The 24721-nt window shown below is 42.2% G+C and overlaps 1 protein-coding gene across 5 annotated transcripts in view; it reads left to right on the top strand.

Moving 5' to 3' along the window:
• SLC4A4 (solute carrier family 4 member 4) overlaps positions 1-24721 on the top strand; it is a 235620-nt gene that overhangs the window by 122624 nt on the left and 88275 nt on the right. For all 5 annotated transcript variants that reach the window (XM_074867030.1, XM_074867031.1, XM_074867029.1 and 2 more), the window contains exons 4-5: positions 16824-16959; positions 22657-22817. In XM_074867030.1, coding sequence (XP_074723131.1) covers positions 16824-16959; positions 22657-22817 — 297 coding nt within the window. The remainder of the gene's footprint in view (positions 1-16823; positions 16960-22656; positions 22818-24721) is intronic.

Raw genomic sequence — 24721 nt, 5'->3', positions numbered from 1 at the left:
CTTATTTGTGGGATCACTGCATTTACACGAATGTAGTGTATCCTATATGCTAAGGACATCAACGGAAAAGCATATAAAGCATTTTTTGGAGAGCTCTTGTCTTATGAGCAACACCATTTTTGTAAAAATCAATTGCATCACTAACTTAAACCGCTCATCAGTGGCTCTGTACTTGAGAAACAAGCCTAGGGACCTGCGCTGAATGCAGTTGTGTGGTACTTTGCTATTGATGGGGGGAATTACTTCCAGACTGGGCTGTGACATGAGAGTTTTATCTGGAACTCAGTCTTCTGGGGGACATCCCTCCCCTGCTCTTGCAGAAATGTCTTCTTTGCTTCATCCTCTCCACCATTACTTGCTGGACTGACCTTCCTGAGCTGAGACAGCAGTGTTGGTCCAGTGTTTTCCCTGGATAGAAGAAAATTGCTGGGTGCTTGCATTTCCATGTCCTCAAGAGGGTGTAGGGAGCTGGACATGGTCTTTTAATGACATCCTATCCATTCAGATTGTTTGCAGTCGTAGGTATTACCTGTCTGTGCAATGTGCTGTTTATCATCGTTATTCCAGCATCTTTACTTTTCCCTCTGCCACATCTGATATTGAATGTAAAGCTATTCCTATAGATTCCCTTTGGAAAGGCCAGTGTAGCCTATTATGGAAAACGTCAAATTATTTTAGGGTCACATTTCACTGGGAATAACTCAGCAAGCATGACTTTGACTCCGCTTATTGCCATCTAGCTGAAAAGTTTGTCCCGTGCCTCGTTAGCTTATCCTACAGCAGCCTTGTGCTTTGTTAGGCTCCCGTGGGAAGTTAGTGTGCCAGGAGATCGCAAGTCCGGGCGTAGGTAAATGGCTGGTTGGATAGTTCAGCATGTCTTTGGCCATAATGTTGTTTTCTTCACTGTCGTTGCAGATATAATCTGTTGTTAATCCTCCAAGTCTAAACCTGTGACTCCTCAGAGGACCTGAAGCTTTTTGTTGATTTTGATTTGCGGCCTTATTATAGACAAATTAATGTACATGATTGACAGCACGCCAATGAGAGATGAGAAGAAAATGAGTAATTAACATATATTGGGTATTACTGATTGCTTTTATGATTATCTGGATTTTAAGGTATTAGCTGGAAAAATAACTCCTAATCCCTTATTAAAGATAAAAGGCGAGTCATTTAAAGTAGAAGGTTGTTTTCAGTCCTGAGAAGCACTGGAAATATGTCTTGGCTCCAGCAGCAAACTAACCTTGAAAGCCTGTAATTCCAAGTTACTCAGCTTAGTTGTTCTTCTCGGCAAGGGAATTTCTGAAGTTTCCCATGTGCTGGGAGGTGGAGGGGGCTGCAGGACAAAGCGACCCTTGTCATACGGACTGCGTGCTTGGCACCGGGACAAGGTCCTTTGAATATCAGTATTAACTGAGCCCTGCCCAGCTGCTGGGCTGTGAACTTTCAACAGTGCAGCCCAAGGTCACTCAACTGCACGGCACACTTTTGCTGGGTGGTTTGTGACTTTGACTTCATGTTTCTCTTGGGGTCATGTCTCCTTTACAAAGCTCCCATCGTGCCTCAACTTCTTTCTACCTTCCCTACAGCAGTGCCTGTCCTCGTCGTTGTGGCCATCTAACTGGTTTTGTGGCCATGCGCTAAGCTGAATCTGCAAAACAGAGTGGTCCGAGCAGAGATGGCTGATCCCAGTGGGGAAGGGGGAATGAGTGGCTGAAGAGCTGGGAAGAAAAAAGTGTTAAAGCTCAGGAAGGGTGACATTTCTGTATTGCTATCCTTAAACCCACCCAGAGCATGTGCATGTTCCTGGGGTCAGAGGGAAAACAGCAGCACCCCTTGCTGAGTTATAGTAATTAATCATTTGCAGAAACTTGCCACACACTAAGACTTTCCTAATAATCAAGTATTTCTTTTAAAAAAACAAGTACATTCCTTATTTCTGGGTAATGATATTTGAGCAACAGTAAAACCACAGAGTTTTTAAATTTAATTCCCGTATTTTAACAGTTCAGTGTTTCAACACATCATGTTTATATACTTCTACTATAATTTCAAAAAACAATTTAAAATGCAGTGTGACCAGTTAAAAAGAGATAAAGATAGCATTTAACGACACTAAGGAGATCAGTACTTGTAAAGCGATTTACATTTGAGAAAATGCTGTTTTGATGGAATATGTTTTGGAAAACACTGTTCATTTCTGGTTTGTCCTTTCCATCCCAAGTTGTTTAAAAGTTTATTACTAGTATCTGGCTGATTTGTTATCTTTCTTTTTTTTTCTTCTTTTCTTTTTTTTGAAGTCCTGAACACTGCTTAAGGCCAACTGTGCTGCTGGGTGCTCATTGCTTTTGCAGACGACGCCACTTTTTTGTGCTTGAGGAGGGATTTTAAGAAGTACAGGTAGAGTTTGACACCATGTTGAGTTGGCCAAGGTCAATTCCCTGAAGCAGTGTTGTTTTGGAGTAGTTTTGCCGTTTTCCTCTGGTTGTCCTGTGGGACAGCACATGGAGTTAGTTGAGTTGTGCTGGGGGAGCCCTTGGTGTTTCCAAAGGGTTAGTTAGCATAGAGGGTCCTGAAAAAAAAAAAAATCTTTTCATGGCGTTAAGTCTGTAGTAACTCCAGTCAAGTTGTATCTGATAAAGGTCACTTCAATTCTGAATGAGAGTGTCCATGCAAGAAACTTAAGTGACTTCTCTAATGCATGTTAAAACCAAGCTTCCAGTTGGTTTGGTTTAATTGCTTCTGGTGTCTTCTTTTAGCTACTTCAGTATGTCTGTGCAGCATCCAGAATAATTCAGGTGTGGATTCCTGAATAAAACCTTTTGGGCTGCTACAGGACATGTGGGTAGCAGTAGCTCCATCTTCCTAAAAGCCAAAGAAGTTGGAGTTGGGGCATTTGGTGAGAAGAAGCCACGGAAACGCTTTGCATGGAAAAGACAGCACATAAATATTTCCAGTTGGATGCATTTTTTTGGAAATACTTCTAATATATGAAGTTGGCTTTTTGTTACTTCAGTTTCTGATATCAACTTCCAGACCATGATACCAAGCACATCATTAAAACCAGCATGGGGTTTCCAGTCTCTCTTCGTTACTAAAAGTTGTTCTGAAAACCTGGCAAAGCACTCAGGGTTGGGCAGCAGATGTGATAACTGGAGTGGAGATCAGCTAGATTTGGAGTTCTCCAACAGAATAGAATAAATTAGGTTGGAAGGCACATATGGCGGTCATCTGGTCCAAACCTCTGCTCAAAGCATGGGCCAGCTTGGTAATTAAGTTATTAATGTTGGTTTCTAAGTTACAATATCGTGTCCAAATCACACTTTTGTTAGAAGCGCAGGTGAAATAGAGCCACAAGGAGGTACAGTGATTTTTTTAATTTTTTTTTTTTTCCTCTCGAACCATTCTGATCTCTTTGGATGCACCTGGGCTGACAGTGCTCAGAGCAGAGAATACTTAAATGTCCTGGGGGCTCCCTTTTAGCACAGGTGGTACAAAATTATTCTTGCCACAGTATGGTATGGAGATGTGGCCTGGGCATGCTCTAATCAAGAAACTGGGAAGTGTGGGTGCTTGATTTTGGTCATCTAGGGATGGCCCAGGGAGACATCTCTCTGGATCCTCCTTGCATTCCTGTTCCACTCATTTTGTCTGAAGTGTGTTTAAAAATGTTGATCTTCCCTGTTATGTTCTTCCTGCCAAGAACAAGGAATTGCATCTACTCTCTCCTCCTACGGTTTCATCTTTACCTCTTGCACATGCTGTAAGCAGTGAAGTCAACAAATGAGTCCTGTTGTATCCTCCTTCTCATAGGTAAAAGGAAATGACGTGATCCTGTGAAATACACCATTCAGTCATGGCTTGCCTACTTTGGGGCTAACATGGGGTTGACCGTTAGGAAGGTCAATGATTATGCAAAAATCAACCCCGTGCATTTTGCTAATTACAAGTGGCCATTCTGTTCAAGTCCAAGCCATCCTCAAACTGACCTCCTACTTGTTTTTACCTTCCAACTGTCTAATAATTAACAAGCTACTTAATGCACAACAAAAGACCAATTAACCCTAAAGCATTTAGTGAACGACATGTAAATTAGTTGTAAAATGTTGCTGTAAACATTAAATGTTAGGCAATTACATAAACCAATAATTGCTAAAGTTGCATTTAGGAGCTTAAAAGAAATAAAGAAAAAAAATCTGCTTAAGTAGTGCTTTGGTTCCGAGAGCTCTGCTAATGGTTTTGTTTTTAACTACAGCAACCCCAGTCTCTGTAAGTCCAAACAGGCTGTGGCAGATTAGATTCACTGTGTTTTTAGTAGTGGAAGAAAAATAAAGGCATGCTAACCTTGTGTACTTTTTGAAACCACAATGTGGTTGAAAGGTGGTAGAAAACCTGCAAAGGGCAGTACCTGGAGTCTAGAAAGAAGTGGAAATCAGATAAAATAATTTGTTTCTTTCTGCTGTGGTAGGTGGTATCCCATTTGGTGTGTTAAATTAGTTGGGTACCAATTCGTGGTGATTTGGATGGATTGATTATTGTTTTCTTCAGTTTCAGGCTGTGCAAAATATTCCAGACCTTGCTAAAACCTCGGGGCTGGACAGGGTCTTATGAGGTGTGAGAGTGAGGGGTCTTGGCCACTTACGGGTGTTGAGTTCATCTCTATCTTTCATTCCTCTTTCTGCAGACACCTTCATGTCTGAGCTGCCTCACGTGTTAGCCTTTGAAAAAGGTTAAGTGTCTTTCCACCCACCTCTGTGGTGAAGTTTCACACGAAGAAGCTGGTTTGCTTTTCTGCAAAATCTTTAATCCTCTTAATTGGCTGTCTTGCTCTTAGGTGGTCCAGTTCACCCAGTGGTTCTCAAGTTCCTGCTGCTAATGTTCTTAAATAATTCATTTTCCTTGTACACCTTGTGTACTTATTCTCCGTTTTTTGGTTAAATCTTCCTTATGTTTCATGTTTGCTAGTTTTGCTTTGACCTAGACTTGTGTTGGACTGATATGTTTCTAAATGGTACAGTGAGGTGGGGCTTTGCCTCTTTATTCTGTATACTTGTGCTTCTTTACTGCTTTTGTGCCTCTCTGTTGTTTTGGTAAAAGTGTATCTCTGTGTGGCTCACTTTGTATTCCATAAGTAGTCTCCAGATACGAAATTTCTCATTTTTCAGTGAAAAAAAAGTTAGATTGGTTTGACATAGCTTTCTTCCTTCTTCAGTTTTAGTTATATCCTTTTTGTGAGTATATTGATCTTAATTACAATACAGTCACTTACTAAAAGCTGGCCTATGCTTAGTTTTACTGTATAAATACATTGGATAATGGTCTATTATTTTTATTTCACACAATTTTACTAGTATAGGTCCCAGTTGTATTCCTTTCCCAAAAGTGTAAATATTTTATACTTATATTTGATTGATTGAATTACAGAAATTTGCTTAAAGCACTAAAACTACCTTCCAGTATAGGTGAGTCCTTAGCAAATCCACTGAAGCTATTGCCTTGCCAGAGTCAATTTTCCTTCTTGTACTTTGGAGTCTGATGAGAATAGCTCTTCCCTCTGCTGTAGACGCCAAGGTCAACCACAAAATTTGGCCAGTTGACTTGCAGCCAGGGAAGGCTATGCATTGCTAGCCTGACATCGCTTTTCATGAATATTTCATTGGCCTTCTCTTGATTTTTTTAAATTTTTGGGTTTTTTTACAAACTTCTTTTATCTCATTTTCCTTCCTCCAGTGTTTGTTTTTGCTGTTGGCATTTGCTGAAATGCCTGCTATATAATACCCTGACGGCTTACATCCCTTCCTCTCACTGATGAGAGATTTGGGAGTTTATATAAAATGGCTCAAAATACGGACTTACGTTCACCTCTTGTCAGCAGTTAATCCAGCTGTGCAACCTTCCAAGTTCACTGTGCGAGGGATATCCAACAACTGAGTTTGTCTTATATGGAGGGATGAGTTTGCAGGTTCTGCAAACTGTGTGGGTTCTGCTTCAGGGTAGTGGGGCACATCTGAAGGCGCAGACCTTTGTGCAGAGCTTTATGAAGCAACAAACCTGTTTTTTTCCAGCACAATCATGTTCTGTGGAGGTTTAGTGCTTGTGTAGGAGGTGGGGGGTGAGTCTGTGAAATTGAGTAAAAAGGAATCAGAAGCTTGAACTCTGCTTTCTGTTGCAAGGGGAAACCGATGAAGAGCAAGAGCTGCAGAAATGTCACCAGGCTTTTGAGAACAAGTTGAATCAGGAGTTTTTCTGGGAAGCCAGTTGGAAGGAGTGTGCTGCTGGCAGCCTGGAGCCACTCAGAGCCTGAAGTTAATGGTGGTTAATTTTTAAAGGCAGTAACGAAACTGGTTATTGTGCCTGTATCTCAATAGGGTCTTTCTGCTACTGAAATACCATTACAAGAGCCCTTTTCCAAGTCGTTTTGACTCTGAGAATAAAAGAAAATGCCCTCAGAAAAGTGATTTATCCACCAGAAGCTTTGCTTTGCTACACTGCTAACAGATGGTGACAATTTCATCAGGATGATCATGACATGTCCGGGGATTCCAAGTGAGGGAAGTGCTGAGGACAGGCTTTTGTCACCCAAAGTGCGGGTCTGAAGAGGTGGATCTACTTAGTTGAACTTGCTCTGCTGCAGCAGGCAAGTATGAGAAAACCAACATCCAAACATGAAACTAACTGGGTTTTTAGCCTCTCTGTCAGGCCAAATCCTGCTGCTCTCCAAGTCAATGAAAGAATTATCTGAATTCTCACCCTGGCTTTGCAGTTTTTTAGATAAGTGGCTGCTAACCTTTAAGAGCCAAAAGGGTGGTTTGTCACTGAGTGAAGCTTTTCAGAAGGTGATGGAAAATAAGAAAAGCTGAGCTTTTTCAAAACATCTCAAAGGAGGTTGGCACCTTACTCCTCCTCAAGGTGAGGTGGCCTCCTAAGCTCCAAGGGGATTTAGGCTACCAAATTCACACATTAATGCTTAAAATGTGGAGATGTGCATTTGTCAGACCAGCCAACGCATATGCATCATCTCCATCACATGGAGAAAGGGAATGCCTTCCACATCCAACACCAGCTCTGATGAGGACCAGTTCTAGTTATATCAGTAACAGATGCCTTTTCATCTTTTTTTATATCTTCATTTTCCTTCTGTCGACCACTATGGTGCCCCTTTGCTGTACTTTATTCAACCCAAGCAGGACAGCTGTATTTATTGCTGTTCAAAACAATGCCTGGTAACGAACACTGCCTTTGATAATTTTACTCTTGGATGAAAAGAAGGTCATGTTATGGATGCTGAGGAAGTATTTGTCAGCCTTGAAAATGAAATTCACCTTGATAGGGGCTTTTCATGTTATTTATTCTGCCAGGTTTGTGGGACCCAGCTTCGATCCCTGACCCCTGACAATTCATCCTGCCACTTACACGTGAGCCAAACAAAACTGCTCAGATGGGACCCAGCCATCCATACCCATTTTCGTAAATAGTGGTCCTGCATGCAAGGCAATGGAAAAAACAGCCCTAATTTATTTAACTCTCCCCCAGCAGTAATTTGTACTTTTGAGCCTCATGGCTGATGAGGGGCTGTGGCATCTCTCTCCTGTGTGGTGTTGAAAGCCAGGCAGGTGATCATGAGGAAATAACAACTTGTAGAACCCTCTCAGTGCATGTATTTTGCTCTCATATACCAGCTGGTCTCCTGCGACGATTGTAAGGAATAATAACGCACTTTTTCTGTCCGTGCCTGAAGTGGACGAGGTACTTGGCAACATTTAAAGCAGAGGGGACAGAATGAAAAGAGTTGAAAGCAAAAAGCGTTGGATGCCAGAGACATTCAGTACTCCTTGAAATAGTGCCTGGCAACAAGAGATGGGCTCCATTTCAGCCGGAGACACTGGCTGAAAAGCACATGGGACAAAGGGCTCGGCACGCACTGAAGCTGCAGGAATAAAAAAAGAAAATCCTTGCACGCTTGTGCTTGGCTTCCTTCCTCTGCGGGTTGGTCGTCTTCTGTCAAGCCCTCGCTGAAGAAAGCTTCTAGAAGTGCTGAAGTGGTCAGAGCTGATGTGGAGATTGATTGAATGGGACAAATAGACAATGATGAAACCCTGCTTGTGAGAAGAGCTTAATAGGCAGAAAATTGTCTATTGCAGCCAGAGGGCTGGTTTTAAAGCACAGAGAGGGAAAGGAAGTTTCTTCTTGTCGCTGTGTGGAAGCTTAAACTCAGAAAAAGAGCCCAGAGTTGTTATAGCTGTGTCCTTAAAAATGTCACTGTACTCTCACCATTACCTAAAAAAGGAGGCACAGGTAAATAATCAGTGGTAAACTGAGTTAATAGTTTGGCAGGAGGGCTTGTAGCTGAGGCAAGGAAACGGCTGCAGGGACTGCATCTCATCAAAAAAGCTTTAAAATTATCTTTGAGGGAGCTGCATTACCGGGTTGGAAAAGAAAATGGTATCTTCTTTTGCTCACCAGAGGAATAGGAATTTTCTCTTGTGCTAGCTTATGTTGAGCAGTTGCTTTGTGCCCACATTGTGCTGTTGATGCCGGTGGAAGTACAGGGGGAGTTGTGCATGATCACTAATGTGATTAAGATGTTTAAGATACTAGAATAGGAGCCCAGCACATGTCTCTGCAAAAGACTGTGAAAGCCATACTGCTTTAAAAAGGAGAACAGAGAAGAGCCAAAGAAAAAGAAAAATGCTGAGAATTAGGGAGCAATTTTTGAACTTTGTTATGTATGGCAGCCACCGTGCTGCTAAATGGTTTAACTGGAGACTTGACTGTTATTCAAGTCCAAGGGAGTTGTGCCAGACAGCATCCCGTATCTGTGTGACAGTGGGAAGTGTTACAAAGCTCAGAAAAAAGCCAGACTTTCTCTAGGTGCTGCTTTTTCTTTATTAAAGTTTTTTGGCAACTGCTTAGTAATAGCTCCTTAAAAATGTGCTGCTATAGCAGTTTCACACCACTTGAAGTAAGATGGCTGACCTCCAGGACTATTCAAAAAATACCGCTGTTATCCATATTTTGTAATGAATTGCTTGTTATGTAGTTTGTCATGCCAGGGCTTACAGACAGTATGGTTTGTTACAGGGCACAGGCTGTGGTACAGAAGCATGGGCTAGTTGTTTAGTAAAAATAAGTCTCAGAGGCATCACTGCCTTTGATGTAATCAAAAATGGCACTCAGTGAATCTAGAAAATTTTTAAAAAGTGATAAAGAGAAATTTCCTGTTTTTCTAGCAGTTTGGAAGCTAGTCAGTGCTGATTAGCATCTAGATACGGCATACCCACAGAGAACTGTGTGGTCCACATGCACCCAATTCTGCACCCTTGAAATCAGTGGAGCCTTGCATTGATTTGAGCAGGCAGAGACTTGCATTGTTAATATATTAAATATTCAGTCTGGCTCAACTTGCTAATCGTGTATCTGTGGGAGGCTATCAATAATGCATTTCATTTGGAATATGTAGCTGCCTCTGCTCCAGACCTGTTATATAGATATTATTGTTATTGTCTGCAGCCGAAAAAAACCAGACAGTTTTTGAAGACAGTTATTGACAGTCTTCTCTTGAGTGGATCACTGTTTGGAAAAGTTAATAATTAGTCTTGAGGTTTAGCATGCAATGGTGTCTTTATCACAGCTGTGGTTGGAATTAGCAGTCTTTCTTCTGTTGTAGGCAGTGCCTTTTATGTTAAGGCTGACCAAGTTTTTCATTAGATGATGCTGGTTTTGTTTAAAAGGTTGCCAGACTGATTGTCCACATTGCACACCTTGTCCACATGAGCTACTACAGATGAGTTGGTTTAAGACATTTTTGAGAGAAGGGTCTTTTTTCTGTCCCTGTATCTACAAGGAATGTCTCAATAAAAAATCTATAGACAAAAGTTTGGTACATGATCTCCACAGCACTGAAAACAAAGGGAGCTGAGAATGCTCTGCAAATAGTTATGTAAAAGCTGCCATTCTTCTGGCACTTGAGAGAATATGTTATTAGTAAGCATTTGTCTAATAGTGAAGATTTTTGGCAGATCAAAGACTTAATATATGCCACATGCTGCAGAGGAGCTTACAGCAGAACATGTACAATCATGCAGTACAATAGTCCAGCAAAAAATGGATTATTCAAGAGGCTGTCAGTGCTGTTCATTATGTGCTGGATGGGGTCACGATCGAGGAATGGAGGATATTTGCTTCAAGATGGATCAAGCAGCTTCAATTGCATTCTCCACTTTTGCACCCTATAGTCGTGAAAGAAATGGCACAGGATGGGATCTGGGTGGCGTGGTGAGTGTTCTTTGCAGGCTGCCAAGTTCAGCCTGTGGGCAAGGCTAAGCTGCCTTACAACCAGCCGGCACCGAGCGCAGGGTCAGAAAGTAATCGTTTTTCTCTGTAAGAAAAGAAACAAAATAAGGAAAAAAAAATTCTCACATTTGCTTAGAGTGATTAGCTGGAGAGTTGATCAAGACCCTGTTGTGCAAGACCCTGGGAAAGGGCCGATGTGCAGTCACTGAGCAATGTTTTCAGGTGCGAGTGTTTCTGTGAAGCAGGTGTCGTGTAAATATTGGTGCAGTTGACTTCTTAGATGGCGCTCAAGGATGCTCTCACTTGGTAGAGCACTTGGGGAATCAGGAAGTCAGTTCTCACCTGGGCTGTTCTGCAGAAATTGGTATTACCTAATTGGACTGTTATCTCTTCCATAATGGCAATAACAGTTCTTACCTGTGAAAGAATAGCAAGAATAGCACGGAGAGTCTATGCACTGTGCTCCCATGGGAGCAGTGCTCCACAAATGCTGAACAGTATTGCTAGTGAACTGAGTGTCTTTTGCCTTACCCTGTGACCTTGGCTCGGTGTGTCACATGCCATACATGAACCAGTGACAGTGTCCAAGACGATGATTCTTAGTGACTCCTGATTTTAGGTGTGACTCCGTAAGCTGTTAAAACAGTGAGCCATGAAAGCCATTTAGATGGTGCTCTTAAGTCTCCTCTCACATTCTCACTGTCAAATCTTACGCTGGTCTGGACTCAGAAGCTTTCCTCTGTAATTTTTGACAAACTGAGTAACTGAACTAGCTCTTGATTATATTAATCAAGCCAGGTAGATGCAGAACAAGAATCAAATTTGAAATTAAGAGCGTGAATTCTGATCTTATCAGTGACGTGTAATCAGCACCGGTCCAGGTTACTGCTGCTTCTGATGACATCCCTGTTGTGAAAGGGGAGAGAGGGGAGATAGTAAGTGTCCACAGTCTGTCCTGCAGATGGAAGTTGTACAAAGGGAGAATCAAAATTGAAGTGAGTTGCAATTTTTTTTTTTCTAGTCTCCTGTCCTTAGGAGTGGTTTTGCACTGTCTGTAGTCTGCAGAGCTCTGTGCTTGTGTTTCACTGTGACCTACAAGGCATGAAGCCTAGGCAGAGAAAGGTTTGTTGCTCTAAGGGGAATTAGAGTAGTAAAACTGCCTAGCGTGCTGCTCTCATTGATAATGCTGACTGGACTGTGGAGTTTTGTCATCAGTTATCCTTAGTAGAAACTTACCCACAAATAGTGCCTTGAATTGCATCTAAAAACACTCAAACCCAGGGGCTTGTCTATGCAAGAACGGTCAGGAAAATGAATGGCAGTTGATCAAAGGTATAAATCATAAGGGAAATGATTAAACTGCATAAGATCTTGTATCGACGTTAACACACAATTAAAATTGTTTTGGTTAATGGATTAATTTTGGAAGTGAAGTCAGCTAAACTAGAAAGAAAACTACTTTAAATCTGATAAAAGTGTCTGCACAGCTGTTTCACTTAACTAGCTTGCTCTGACTTCATATGGATTTGAACTGAGTTTTGGCTGAGTGAGAGCAAGTCCCAAAATTATGGGAGTATAATCATGTCCTATTTTAATAAGCGTATTTGGAAAGCATGTTTGACAAATAGCCTTCCTTGATAATGTTACCACAGGCTTTGAGGAAGGATTTACACTAGGTCTCTTGGGGATTTTTGTAGCTGCTGATGTACTTCAAAGTAACAGAGAACTTCATGTTAGATGGTCTGTTTGGTCTTGAATGGAGGAAGCAGTTGACTGAGGTGCAGGTCCCAAGGGTATTTAAAAGTGTCACTGGTAACAGCAAGCTGAAAAAACAGGAGGAAAACCATGTTGGCTGTTTTACTTGTACATCAACACAAATGAGTGTCCTGTGTCCCCCATCCCAAGGCAGCATCGTACACCTGGAGAGCCAGGCTGTAACCGTCTCCCACCCACCACAACCCAGGTGTCTGTAACTTGGCCCTGAAGCAGGAGGTGACTTTAGGATACTTGTCGATACCACAAAGCCCCCCAGCATTGCACATGTGGCAGGGAGCACCACAGGCACCGTGCCTGCTATCCCATCCCATCCCATCCCATCCCATCCCATCCCATCCCATCCCATCCCATCCCATCCCATCCTGCCAGGCAGCGAGGGAGGGCTCCCCGCTGGAGTTATTGGTTGCCGGAGTGGGGCTGGCATGGGGCTGCGATGTACCGCTGCAGCTGGTCTGAGGTTGCTGTGCTAGAATGTGTCTCTCTCTATTTCTGAGCTCCCTCGCTGTTGATGGAGATGGATTTTGCCTTTGGGAACCCGAGGGTATAAATTGTACTCATAATTGGCCTGAACTGAGCTAGGAGAAACTGCTGATGTGTTCATTCTCTTCTGCAAGTGATGTATTTTCTAAGCAGCCTCATGGCCCACTTGTGACTGAACAGGAAAGGGGAAAAAGGGGAGGTAAGAGGTGTCACTTATGGATGGCAATACCTCTGTTTAAGTGTTGTGTTGGAGTATTTTACCATCTGCAATTAATACCTTAATTCTTCTTCTGTTCAGAGGAAAAATATAATCCTAGCCATCTAAATCCGTGAATTAGCATTTTATCTGCTACATATTTCTGTTGATCATCAGGTTGTTTCTTGAATGAGACAGCAAGGAAAATAATATTAAAAAAGACTTAGCAGCAGTGGCAGCTGATCCTGTTGTAGTGGTGCTGGTTCCAGCAGCTCCTAAACTGGACAGATTAGGTATAAGCGAAGGTGATGGTCAAGGCTGGGGCAGGCTGGCAGGGTTGGTGCTCAAAGGTCGGGCAGGGGGAGGTCTGCAGAGTTCACCCCTCAGGTTAATTGCTCTCCAGTTTTTAAGGCTGATACTCGGCTGTCCGCCCCGTGCTGAGCACATGGTGTTCACTCCAGAGATTAAGATGAAAATATGTTCTCCTTGCTAAAGAGAGCACATAAACAACCCATAAACGGCCCATTAATCTACAAAATTGCAATAAAGAACATGTGGTAAAGCAAGCTATAGGAGACCTGTGACCCAGCAAATTCCGTAATTGGATTTTGAACCTTATCATCTGTGCTAAATGCAGCTAATGGGAAATTACAATAATGAAAGAAGAAAAGAAAGAAGGGGTGACATATGACACATGTCCAGGTTTGGTGGGAGCATTTCTGTAACTCCTCTCATGATCCAGATCAGTGAGCAAAATGGTGTGGGTGGTTGTGGAATTACTGTGTTACGGGATCGAGTATCAGGGTAACTTCTGTGTAATAAAACCACTTCGAAATGACTGAAAAGAGGTAATTTTACCGTCGGCTGCATCTGATGCCTTCAGCAGCTCTAGAAGCTTTGCATTCACTTTTCTTACAGGCTGTTCCATGCACCAATCGCTTGCTGTGCTGCATGTTGCTTTTGAAGTGGTAGGATGTAAATTTATTTTATTGCTTTTCTAACTGTGAGATTTAGATTCTGTTCAGAATATAAAAGTATACTGAGAGTCATTAGTGCAGATCAAGGGGAAAGGTGATAGAACAGGCATGTTATGGGTACCCTGACAGCAGGTCTTGCTCTTCATCTGGAGGATGACAGCAGAGTTCGGACACCATCAACTATGAGCTGTAGTCATCCAACTTAAATTCCCCAGGCCCTTTCCACCGCTGTGAGACCACTGAATGGCTGGAGAGCGGCAACGCCTTGACGGTGATGTTCTTCAGCTAAATTCAAACCAGTTGAGGGAAGATGAGAAAGCAGATCATGGAAGTCTGCGGGCTCATGCAGTAAGCTGTTTTGTATTCTTTTGGCCAGGCATCATCTTTGAATTCTTTGTATTTAACAGCCTTAGCTGAATCTTTGGCTTCTGTTTGAATAGGTATTTTTCCCTGTGTATGCCTAGTGAGAGATCTCTGCCCTGAAGCATGGGTGAGAAATTGTACCTTGCCTCCTGATGCTTGGATGCATTGGTTTCAGCACAAGCTCCTGGCACCAGTGGCTGTCTAAAGATGTGCTCAAGTGTTATGCATAATTGCGTTTTTAGAATAGGTTGATCTTAATTATTTATACTAATGTTTGTTTTAAATGTGTTTTAGATCCAAATTGCTTTTATAATTGCAAGGACAATTTTCATGCATAAGGTTACGTGTTTGCAGAAATATTTTGGAACTGTTCTGCAAAGTGCAATTGGTACATCCAAGTCAAATAATCAAATACTCATTATGCACCTCACAGATTCTGAGAAATATATTTGAGAAGAAAGTTAAGTTCTGTAGGAGCTAGTGGTTATAGAAAAGTGCTAATTACTAAGAGGGTTAATGTGTATTTTTCTATAACTAAATGTCTATAAATTCAGCAATATTTTTCTCTCCTGTTGGGAGCGTATCGAAGGAAAGCTTTTGTTCTTGTGGTGAGTGATGGATTTTCTCAAAGGACGGACTGATGGAAAATGCGAAAATCTTTGTGTAGCCAGTCTGGGAGTTTTACTGAATGATGGGCCGCGTGTGGCTTACATGATGTAGTGGCAGAGGCACAAGACCAGTTGGTCTGTGTTGAAAGGCTTGTAGCACGTGTTCAGAGATAGTCGTGGTTAACTGTGATGATGAAATCGTACCATTGAAATGATGAGCTTGGGAAAGGAGTTATGCTATGCAGTTGATTATTTCTGTTGGGGATTGGTGAGGGCTGTGCTACACAGACATGATGATAGTGTTGGAAAACAGATTGATACATGTAGCCGGCAGGTCAAGAGGCTGGACTGTTATGCTAGCTACTAAGGGATGGTCAGGGCTTTTATAGATTTTCTTAATGGGATTGTGTTTCTGTGATGAAAGGCAATGCTGCTGAGGACTGACAGGAGAAAGGAGAAGTGTGTAAATGTCCTTGCTCCTGATTAAGTGAGAGAAGGAAATCACTTTCCAGCCCATTTAGCAGGACATGCAGTGCCCTAAAGACCTCTTCAGAGGTTGCCTTCTGTGGTGCTGGGTTGGGTTGTTAAAGAAGGGACATGTTGCTCCACTGTAAACATATAAAGCCAAAAGACTGATAGGTGCCAGGTGCCTGACAATCTATACTCCTGATACCATCCTGGCCTGAGTGCTGCAGGGGTTTCCAGATGTGTGGCTCTGTGTGGTGTTATTCTCTCCTACCTAAGATGCAGAGCCAGTGTGAGGCAATGTACTTGGATGCCCAGGGAATTGCAAGGGCATTTATGACTGCAAGTATACTTTCAGTAGAAAAAAAATCTGTTTTGTATTATGAAAGCATCATCGTCTTAACTGATGAAGAAATTAATTTGCATCAACCTTTGCTGAGTAATTTAAGAAGAAAGCTATGAACGTGTCTTTAAAAAAAAAAAAAAAAAAAAGGAGAAGAGGGCATGTTTCTTACTGGTTCCTTTTTTCACATTACAAATTGAGACTTTGTTTACCCTGGAAAAATCAATGGTGATTGGACACTTGGTGTAATTAATTATTTTGCAACAGACAGACAGCTGATCTTTTGAAAAGAAAGGAGTTTTTAGCAGAACCGTTCAAAGTTCATAGTCTGCTGTTTAACTCTAATGCTAATAAACATTCAGCAGAAAGGATGTCTGTCTTAAAATTTCACATGATCGTAACTTCGTTTTAAGGTGATATGATCAGAAAAAAGCTGCAGACCCCAAGAAGTCCTCCAGCAAGATGGCTCTTGTGGCATGACCTCCAGTTGCCTTTGGGAGATGCCCTTAGGTCTTGGGATATGGATAGTGACATTCTTGGTTTTTAATATTGAATTGTGTGTGTTGCAGGAAGGGATTTCTGCTAATTTTTCTTGAGCTAATAATGCAAATTAACTTTGCTTGTGCTATCAAGAGAGCATGTGTTGAACATTTCTTTTGCCTAAATGGGCAGTCTTTTCCCAATGGGAACAGTTGTTTTTTTTCAGTGCATTGGTGCCTGACTAAATGCGTTGGGTTGCATTCTTCATGTATAGATGAGACAACCTTTCTGTTAAATATTCCTGTGTTTTCCAGCAGTAGGTCTGGGGAGGTTACAGCCTGCCTGGCAGCCCAATGGGAGCCTGAGCCTTTTTGGCAGGGAGGGGAAAGCCAGCTATGGGATGCTGTCACAGCAAGCCCCAAAATAGTTTGGCTGAAACTGGTTTTACGTCATATAAAAAAGGGTACGAAGGATCTCAGCTGATCAGAGTACGAAAGGTCCTTAGGCACGCACCATAGAGCGTATTGGTTTTGAGCTTGATAGCGCTTTTTTTTACAAGGGCTGCAAATTGCTGTAACATAGTTAAGGACTGTAGGAAGAGGCAAGTTTTCCTGAACTTTACTCCCAGCTTGAACTTTTAAGAAGTGAGAGGCAAGGAAGGGGAGAGAGGGAGATAGACGGTACCCTCACTCACGCCCCTCTGTCTGCAGCGACTAGGATGTCAAATGGAAAAGGCAGCCTGGAGAAGCAACTGAATGGTTTTGGGGAGAAGGGGAAGGAGAGGAGCCACACGTCCCTGGTCATCTCTCAGGCTGTTAACCGCAGTATTTTCACCTCCGCAGTCTCCCCCGCTGCTGAACGTATCCGCTTCATCCTCGGAGAGGAAGATGATAGCCCGGCGCCCCCACAGCTCTTCACGGAGCTGGATGAACTTCTGGCCGTCGATGGACAAGAGATGGAATGGAAGGAGACTGCAAGGTGGGTTGGTTTTCCTTTATCCTGAAAGGGAAGGGCAGCTGCACAGGACCCCATGGGGAATTCCTTTTTAACATGCAGTTGGAGTAATATCCATGCTACAGGATCACTTGGGCAATCCACAGAATGGAGCCTGTATAGTTCAAATTATCTTTCTTTGATAAATGAGAGAATTTGAGGATTTGTTTCAATATTCCTTTAAAACAAAAACTAGAAAAAAATAGAGTGCCAGATCTATTTGAATAGTTTGCCTATGGAGAGCCAGCAGACATATGGGCTTACCAGGGCTTTGCAAAGAATGACAGTGTCTTGGCCAGAGTTGTCAGAAATTGGTGCTTGAACAAAGCTTCTGCAGGTGTGTCAAAACTACTTCAGTTCACTTGCCCAAAAGTAGATTTGAGCCTGACCCCACAGCACACCACGAGCTGGGAAATTTTGGCTGTGTCCCTCTGCTAGCAAGTTGCTGATGACATTACTTTTAAATAGGCAAAAAAATCTAAAGGTTTTTTCTTCTGAGAAAATTATTCAAGGTTTGTGTTAAATGCTGGACTGGGTTGCCCACTTTGAGTTTCTTTTTTAGGTTCTCAGCCTGTTACTTTGCTGCTGCTGTTGGTTTGGTCAAAAAAACATGCCAAAATCATGGTCAAAAAAAATGCCAAAAGAGTGGAATGTTTTTTTGATCTGGTTGACACAAGTTACATATAGTTTATTTCTGAACACTACTGAAAGAGCCATTGGATTGGATTTGTGATCTAAAGGCTGCTGTTAAGCCTCTAGCCTTAAAAAGTTTTGATATTTTTATACAGTAAAAATATTTTTATTGGGTTTGCCTTGAAAGGTAAACCCCTAATTGCAGTCTGGTTGCTGTGAAGGCCTGAAATGTCCCACTAGAAAGAGGTGTTCGCCCAGCTGGAGAGCAGTCTGGGGCTCTACCTTCCCTATTCCCAATCCCCCTCGCTTAACTTGGGGCTTTTCCTTTTCCTTTATTGTGGTTGGGCTAAGCTCTTTCCCCACCTTCCAGTCTTAAGAGCACCTACTGTGTTCATAGCTCGTGTTGTTTGGTTACCTTAACTTTCTTTACCTGCGATTTAATGAACCGCTCCACCACCTACCCCTTTACCCCCTTATCTTTCTTTATTTTTACTTCTCAGTCACTTGGAGGACCTATTTAAAGACTTTTCACCTTTTACTCTTTGACTTCTTATTTGTTGGTCATCCTTTTCTCCCTTTATTGCTTTTCTTCCCTCTTATCATTAGTTGAGTACTTGCATTTTGTCATCTGTACCGCCCATCTCTACTTTTTACAGCAAATTGTGCTTTCCTCTGTCCATGCATAGGTCTTTGGGAAGAAGTTTTAATGAGAATTTGTTAAAGCTTTTTCACAATTCAGACCTCAGTGTGGTATTTCTTATCAAGCAGTCTCTTTGGTCTGTCCTTTATAGTATGAATATTGGGAAGCTCTGTTTTCCTTATAAGTCCACAAATGTCAGTCGTCAGAAGAAAGATGCCCTGTGTCCTGCATGACAGGTCACAAAGCACTGCTATTTCTTGAGGGACATTTGTCAGAGCCCTCTGCTCTGACATTCTAAGGACCTTACAGTGGGACATGCCTGCACTCTTCGTACTGTCAGGTGGCTCTAGAGGAAAAGGGAGGTTTTCTCCTGCTCTGGCAAATGATTTCGGGTTTTATGTGTTTTCACACGTCTCTGATAGAAGGGCTAGATGGAGCTGTATATGTGATTCTCTCTCTTTAAAGATACACATATGCATTACATACTTTAAGCACCCTTTTGAGGCACTGTGTAGTTCCTAAACTTGGCCCAACGTCCCAACTTGCATGCTCTTTTGTTGATAGTGATGTTGCATAGTGTACAATTGTTCAGGATTTTTCAGTATCTTCCTGAAATGACTTCATCTTGCACAGCAAAACCTGCTGTAAGCTACGGAGCAGCTCCTACTGCAGGACATGCCAGCTAGAGCTGGCTAGCGTGGTGCTTCAGCAGGCAGAGGAGCTGCCAGATATGCAGCTCACTCCAGCCCTTTGGTCTAAGACTTGAAAGAGCATGGAAACTGTCAGGAAATAGTGTTTGTATTTAAAAAGTTTAGCAAATGATACTGTCCCTTCCAGAGCTGTTCTGTCAATAGAATAATAACTGCTACCAAGTCACAAAAAATTTCGAGCAAGAACCTTAAAGCTACTGATTAAAAGACGTTTCCAGAAGAGGACCTTTAGTTGCCCATCCTGATTCTTGATTGATGTGATTTCAAGCGTCTGCGTTGCAACCCCAGTATAAATAGGCTATAGCTGTCGCCCTGCACATGGTGACATTTGTGACCAGGGCATAAGATGTCATATTCCTTTGCACAGTCCTGTTGCCTGTAGGCACATCACAGTGTTGGACCATGGTTCACAATAAAGGGCCATTTTGGAAAAACATCCTTAGTGTACACCGGGTTTCACAACAAAGCCCTGTAAGTGCATTAGAAATAGAGCAGTAAAAGGGAAGATTTATTGCTGTTAAAAGGTAACCTGAAGATTTGGGTCACTGGCTGCTCCTTGTTCATTTTGTTGGTGCTCATAATCGATTTACCTGGTGCGGATGGACAAGTTCTTGCACTAACATGTGAATGTTTGAGTTTCAGTGGTAGTTACCGGATGCAGAGCAAACGAAAAGGAAAAGATCTGAAGCAGCTGGAGGCCAGCAGTCTATTTTGAGGCTCAGTACAGTGCATTTGGGTACTAAGATGTGTCCACCATAGTGTGGGGATTGTCATTCTACAAGGCAGGGAGATGGTAGATCATGAGATTACAGAGAAAATGAGTGAAAGGGTCATGGGATGGTGGATAGGTTTTTTTATTCTTCTATTACGGTGTTTTTTTATTACATAAGCTCTGTCAGGCAATACATTTATGTCCTTCACCCTTTTACACAATATAATATTAACACACCTTTTAAGCAATCCCTTTTGAAGCTCTAAAAATAAAAAATAAGATGGCTCCTGCATCTTGGTTAGCCTAGATACCAGCTGTCTTCACAGTATGCATACACCAACTATACCGTTGGCTCCCAGAGACACATTTGAAGTGCAGGGTGTTATTCTGGTGACAACCAAGGGTGCTGGTGGCAGATTTTTCTTGCAAGTCTCAGCCCTTTGGAGCCAACGATGCTGATCAGTACCTGAATTCAGAAGTCCCCAGTGCCAGGAGAGCCTTGCTGGAGCCGTCAGTGTAGTTTCCAGGGCCCAAGTGGCATAACAAAACATGGGTGTTTTATGTCATACCTTGCTGCTTCTCTCATGTGGTCATGGGAATGTTTACTAGCTGTTGCAAGCACAGTACAGATTGCAGACAGTAAGAATATGTAGATGTCAAGAACAGAGTGGGATAGATAGGAGGAAGGTAATTTGAATGTTTTCTTAAATAACAATGGAGATGATCTTTTGCCCTGAAACAGTACTTGCTGCTAGGCTGCAGACAGAATGGCTTTCAGAACTTGGGAAACTCTGTTGAAAGCTGTACAGCTCTATATTTACATGATAGGAAGCATTAATCCTGTGGCTGTTTCTTTTGCCCTCTCTGCTCTCCTCCACCCTGAAAGTCCAGCACTTTTTCCCCGTGCTTAGCAGCTGCCCATGCAGCTTTCTAATTGTGAGTGAGCTGTTCTGCAGAAGCAGATTTTTTTTTTTTTAAAGCCGATAAAGAACAAGGCATTGGTTAAACATATGGAAAGCATTGGATTGCATAGGAGATGGTGTACACCAGAGCTTCAGAGTGGACTTGGGAACCAAGTGTCTAAAGCTGTTTCAGGGTGCTTGGAAGGCTTGTGACTGTCAATGAATTCCTAACCCTAGGAAAAGGGTTATCCTGGGGACCATGCAAAATAGAGCAGGGGATAGGTCAAACAGGTTTGCAAGTTACTGTTTGTTTTATTGGTTTTGTATGGTGGGTTATAGCGAGAAAAGTAAATGGAAAGCAAATATTGATAGTTGTGAATAATACGCTTTCACTGAAAAGACAAACGCTTTGTAATTTGCAGCCTTTGTGCTGTTGCAGGGTAAACTGCATCTCAGTCGCACACAATATAGAGCCTTTGAAATTCATGGGGTTGCAGCTGCCCAAACCCCTTAGGTGTCCTAGGAAATACCCAGATTCTGTGAACTAAATAGAACCTTATGAATTCGAGATCAAATTCAGTCTCTTAGCTTAAGTTAAAAAACAGCCTTTTAAAAAAAAAGTCTCAAAAAGAGATTACTGCAATTGAAAAGCATAATTGATTAATCCTCAAGTAATACATTTTTCAGGATTAAATATAATTTCATTTGGTGTTACTAATATTCCTTTGAACCAAATTATGAGCTTCCTTACTTTTATGTGTGTGTTTTTTGTCTTAATAATCCCCTTATATTAGTCACTGGAATTTTCATTTTCTACATATATTAAAATAGTATCTCAAGACAGGATTACAAAGCACTTCTGCTTTGTGATTAGATGCTGTTAAAACATCTTCCTTTTCCTGTGCTTCCACCTTATACCAAAGCCATTGCTGGGTGCTGCAATAAAGGAAAAAGGCCCAGCGGCATTTTTTTTCCTTTTCATGGCATGGGGAAGGGACGAGCTGGGTGGAATCTCCTCCTGAAGAGCTGTTGTCTCCGTCCCAGGCTGCCCACCCCTGCAGATCCCTGCCTGGGGGCAACCCAGCCAAGGGCAGGGTCAAGCTTGGGGCTGGAGGTGGGCTGCAGCCTGGCCTTGGGGAGAGGAAACCTGCTTGCCTGCTTTTTTAGGGGCATAAAGAGTTATTTTGCGCAGAACACGATTTAACCTTTGCTCTAATCTTCAACTAGAGATGAACTTTCTGTTTTTTATGAGACCTACTTTGTTAAATCATTAAACAATGGCTGGAGAGCAGAGGGAAAGAAGGAGCCCCTTAATTTATGTCTTTTCATGTAGGTGGCTCACTTGTTCTGCTAAGAACTTATCAGATTTGGTTGGGATGAGCTCCTCTCCTCTACCGTTTGCCTCATGCCAGCCTGTGGGTATGGGGCAGTATTATTTGGTGCTGCTGAGTTTTGGCAGTGATCAAAGCTTTCAGATTTTATTGTCTGGATTTGAATACTCAAATACAAGTCACCTTATTTCCAGAAATGCTGATTTTCTCCCCCCCACCATCCTTTTTGTGGAGCTGTGGTGCTCAGCCTTTCTCACCTGAGATGATTTAAGTGTGAATGTACTTATCTGACTTTCTCTCTGGTGGCTCTGGGGAAGTGGTGGGCGAGTTGTTGTGGTTGATTTGATGAGGTGTCAGCTTAGGGACTGGGTGTGCAGACTGGGGAGGGAATGATCACTGGGTCTCAGCTGAGTCACTGAAGCTGCCAACAGAACTCTTGGCCTGGAGCAAACATCAGCTAAACAGTGTTAGTTTAAGTCTTGGTGCAAGCTATTAAAGATAACATGTTTTACCTCACATTTGCAATAGTTTACAAGAAGACAGAGCATTATCACCACTCAGCTGACACATACCAATTCATTAAGCCTTTGCAACTTGATCATGGGTTTGTGGCCTTCGGAGGCGTGTGGGAAAATGCGTGTGCTTGAACTTGTTGGTATGCCGTGATGGTTCAGCTGTCTCACTTCTTCCAGAGATGTGTGTCTGCAAGGAGCGAACAGCTTTAACATGCTGTCATTGTTCTGGCCTCTCGTAGGTGGATCAAGTTCGAGGAGAAGGTAGAACAAGGTGGGGAGCGATGGAGCAAACCTCACGTGGCCACCTTGTCCCTGCACAGCTTGTTTGAATTGAGAATGTGTATAGAGAAAGGCTCAATAATGCTGGATATGGAGGCCTCTTCTCTCCCGCAGGTGGTGGGTAAGTAAAGCTGCCTTGGCTCTTCCCCTCAACATTTCCCTCCAAATTTTTATTAACCCTGATGATGGTTTCACTGATGGTTTTAATGAAAAAGCACTGCTTTTTCAATAAAACCAGAAAATAAAGAGATAATCCTCCAACAAATAACAGGGAAATCTAGAAAGTATATGGTGAAGGATAACAGATAAATGAAAAGAATTCTTCTCAGTTTAGGAAGAAAAGTAAAAGAATTGACTTCAGTAATAATTAGTGCTTACCTTAAACTGTTTTTTACTGATTATCTAGAACCATTTGTATCCTGAAGGACATACCCTAAAGTTATACCCTAAGGTATAGCTATGTGTGGGTGAAAGGAATAGCATACGCTGACAATTTCTGTGCACTAGCAGAAACATGACATGTAACAGGCCAGAGATACCCAGCAAGCATCACGTTGTGCGGAATGTCGGCCCGTGTGGTCAAAATGTAGGCAGCTTTCGGATGAGGTACCAAGGTGGGACACTGAAGGGCAGTGGGTCTCTGCTTAAGATGGGGGGCTCCCCTCCAGCAAAGGTGAGTGAAGAGCAGCCGCAGTACCAGCTGATGCTTCACTCTGCTGAATGGGATGGCAATTTTTTTGCAGTCAAAATAGCCGTGGCCTGGGATGACACTTAGTGACATTGCTGAGAGCTATACGATGTTCCCGATGATGTGTGAGAAGACATATGAAAATAAATTTTAAAAGCGAGCCATCCAGTGGAGGTACATTTAACCAAAGCCCTGAGTTTAGAAGCCTTTGTGTGAAGAGGTGTAGGAAGAGCAAAATAAAATACACCCCCCCCCTAAACTCAGTGCTTTGAATTACAATCTCAGGAAGCAGGCTCAAAATTGTTCTGTCATGAAATTATCAGATATCAGGTGTTGCACTAGTTTGTAAGACTTGGAATACCAAAAGCTGTCTCTGATGTTATCTGCAAAGTTTTGACCTTATTTTTGTAGGTGCTTGTGGTGATGTTTTTCTTCCCTTATTTTTGTGTCTGTATATCCAAATGCACAGTTTTGCAAACTTTAAAAAAAAACAAACCACCAAAAACCTCTGAAGTTTTGTGCTGAAGCTGAACGTGCTTCAGAAGATGGCAGCTGATGTCAGTGGTCCAAAACTTACCCTCAAACATTAAATTTCTTTTTGAAGTCATGTCAAGATGTCACCTTCAATATCCTTCTTCAACACCAAAGTTAAATCTAATTCCTGGGAGGTTAAATTACAAATCCATGGCTGCTGTTGCTGTAACACCACTCAGAGAGGGGTATTTTTGCTGGTCCAGATCCTTAATCAGGTAGGTAGGGATGTCCAGGAAGCCTGCAGACTTGGTTTTCAGAACTAATCATGATCACTTGGTTGGTGTCTAGTAGTGGCACACAGCAAAGAAACACTCAGAGCTCTCTTTGTTGATTTGTGTTCTATCAGAAACATAGAAGGGAAGAAATACTTGCCAAATGGAGAAGGATAAACCTGATGAGGAAAGATGTGTTGTTCTGAAGGAAGTATTCCAAAAACCACTAACAAAAAATACGAACAACAAAAGCTTACAGAAAAATGGCACTTTACAAAAATAAACATTTTGCCAAACATTTTGTGTAACTGTACCTACATGCATATAATCATCCTTTTCTGAGTTTGGGTGGAAGAACTAGGTTTTTTTCCCTAGTGATTTGAAGAGGCATTAATTCTTGGGCAGCATATAGAGGATGACTTTCTGACTCACTGAGTTAGCAAATGTGATGCATGTTCTGCCTCCCCTTTCCCATAACTTTTATTATTAGCACAAATAAAAGTTACCAGTAGACAAATAAGAGCTGCCACTTTCCCTTGGGGGACAGCATGTTAACTGAAGTAATCAAGGGAACAACTTAATGTGAGATTT

This window comes from Strix uralensis, chromosome 4 (assembly GCF_047716275.1).
Source record: "Strix uralensis isolate ZFMK-TIS-50842 chromosome 4, bStrUra1, whole genome shotgun sequence".
In the NCBI taxonomy this organism is placed as follows: domain Eukaryota; kingdom Metazoa; phylum Chordata; class Aves; order Strigiformes; family Strigidae; genus Strix; species Strix uralensis.
This window is presented reverse-complemented; position numbering and strand designations above follow the sequence as displayed.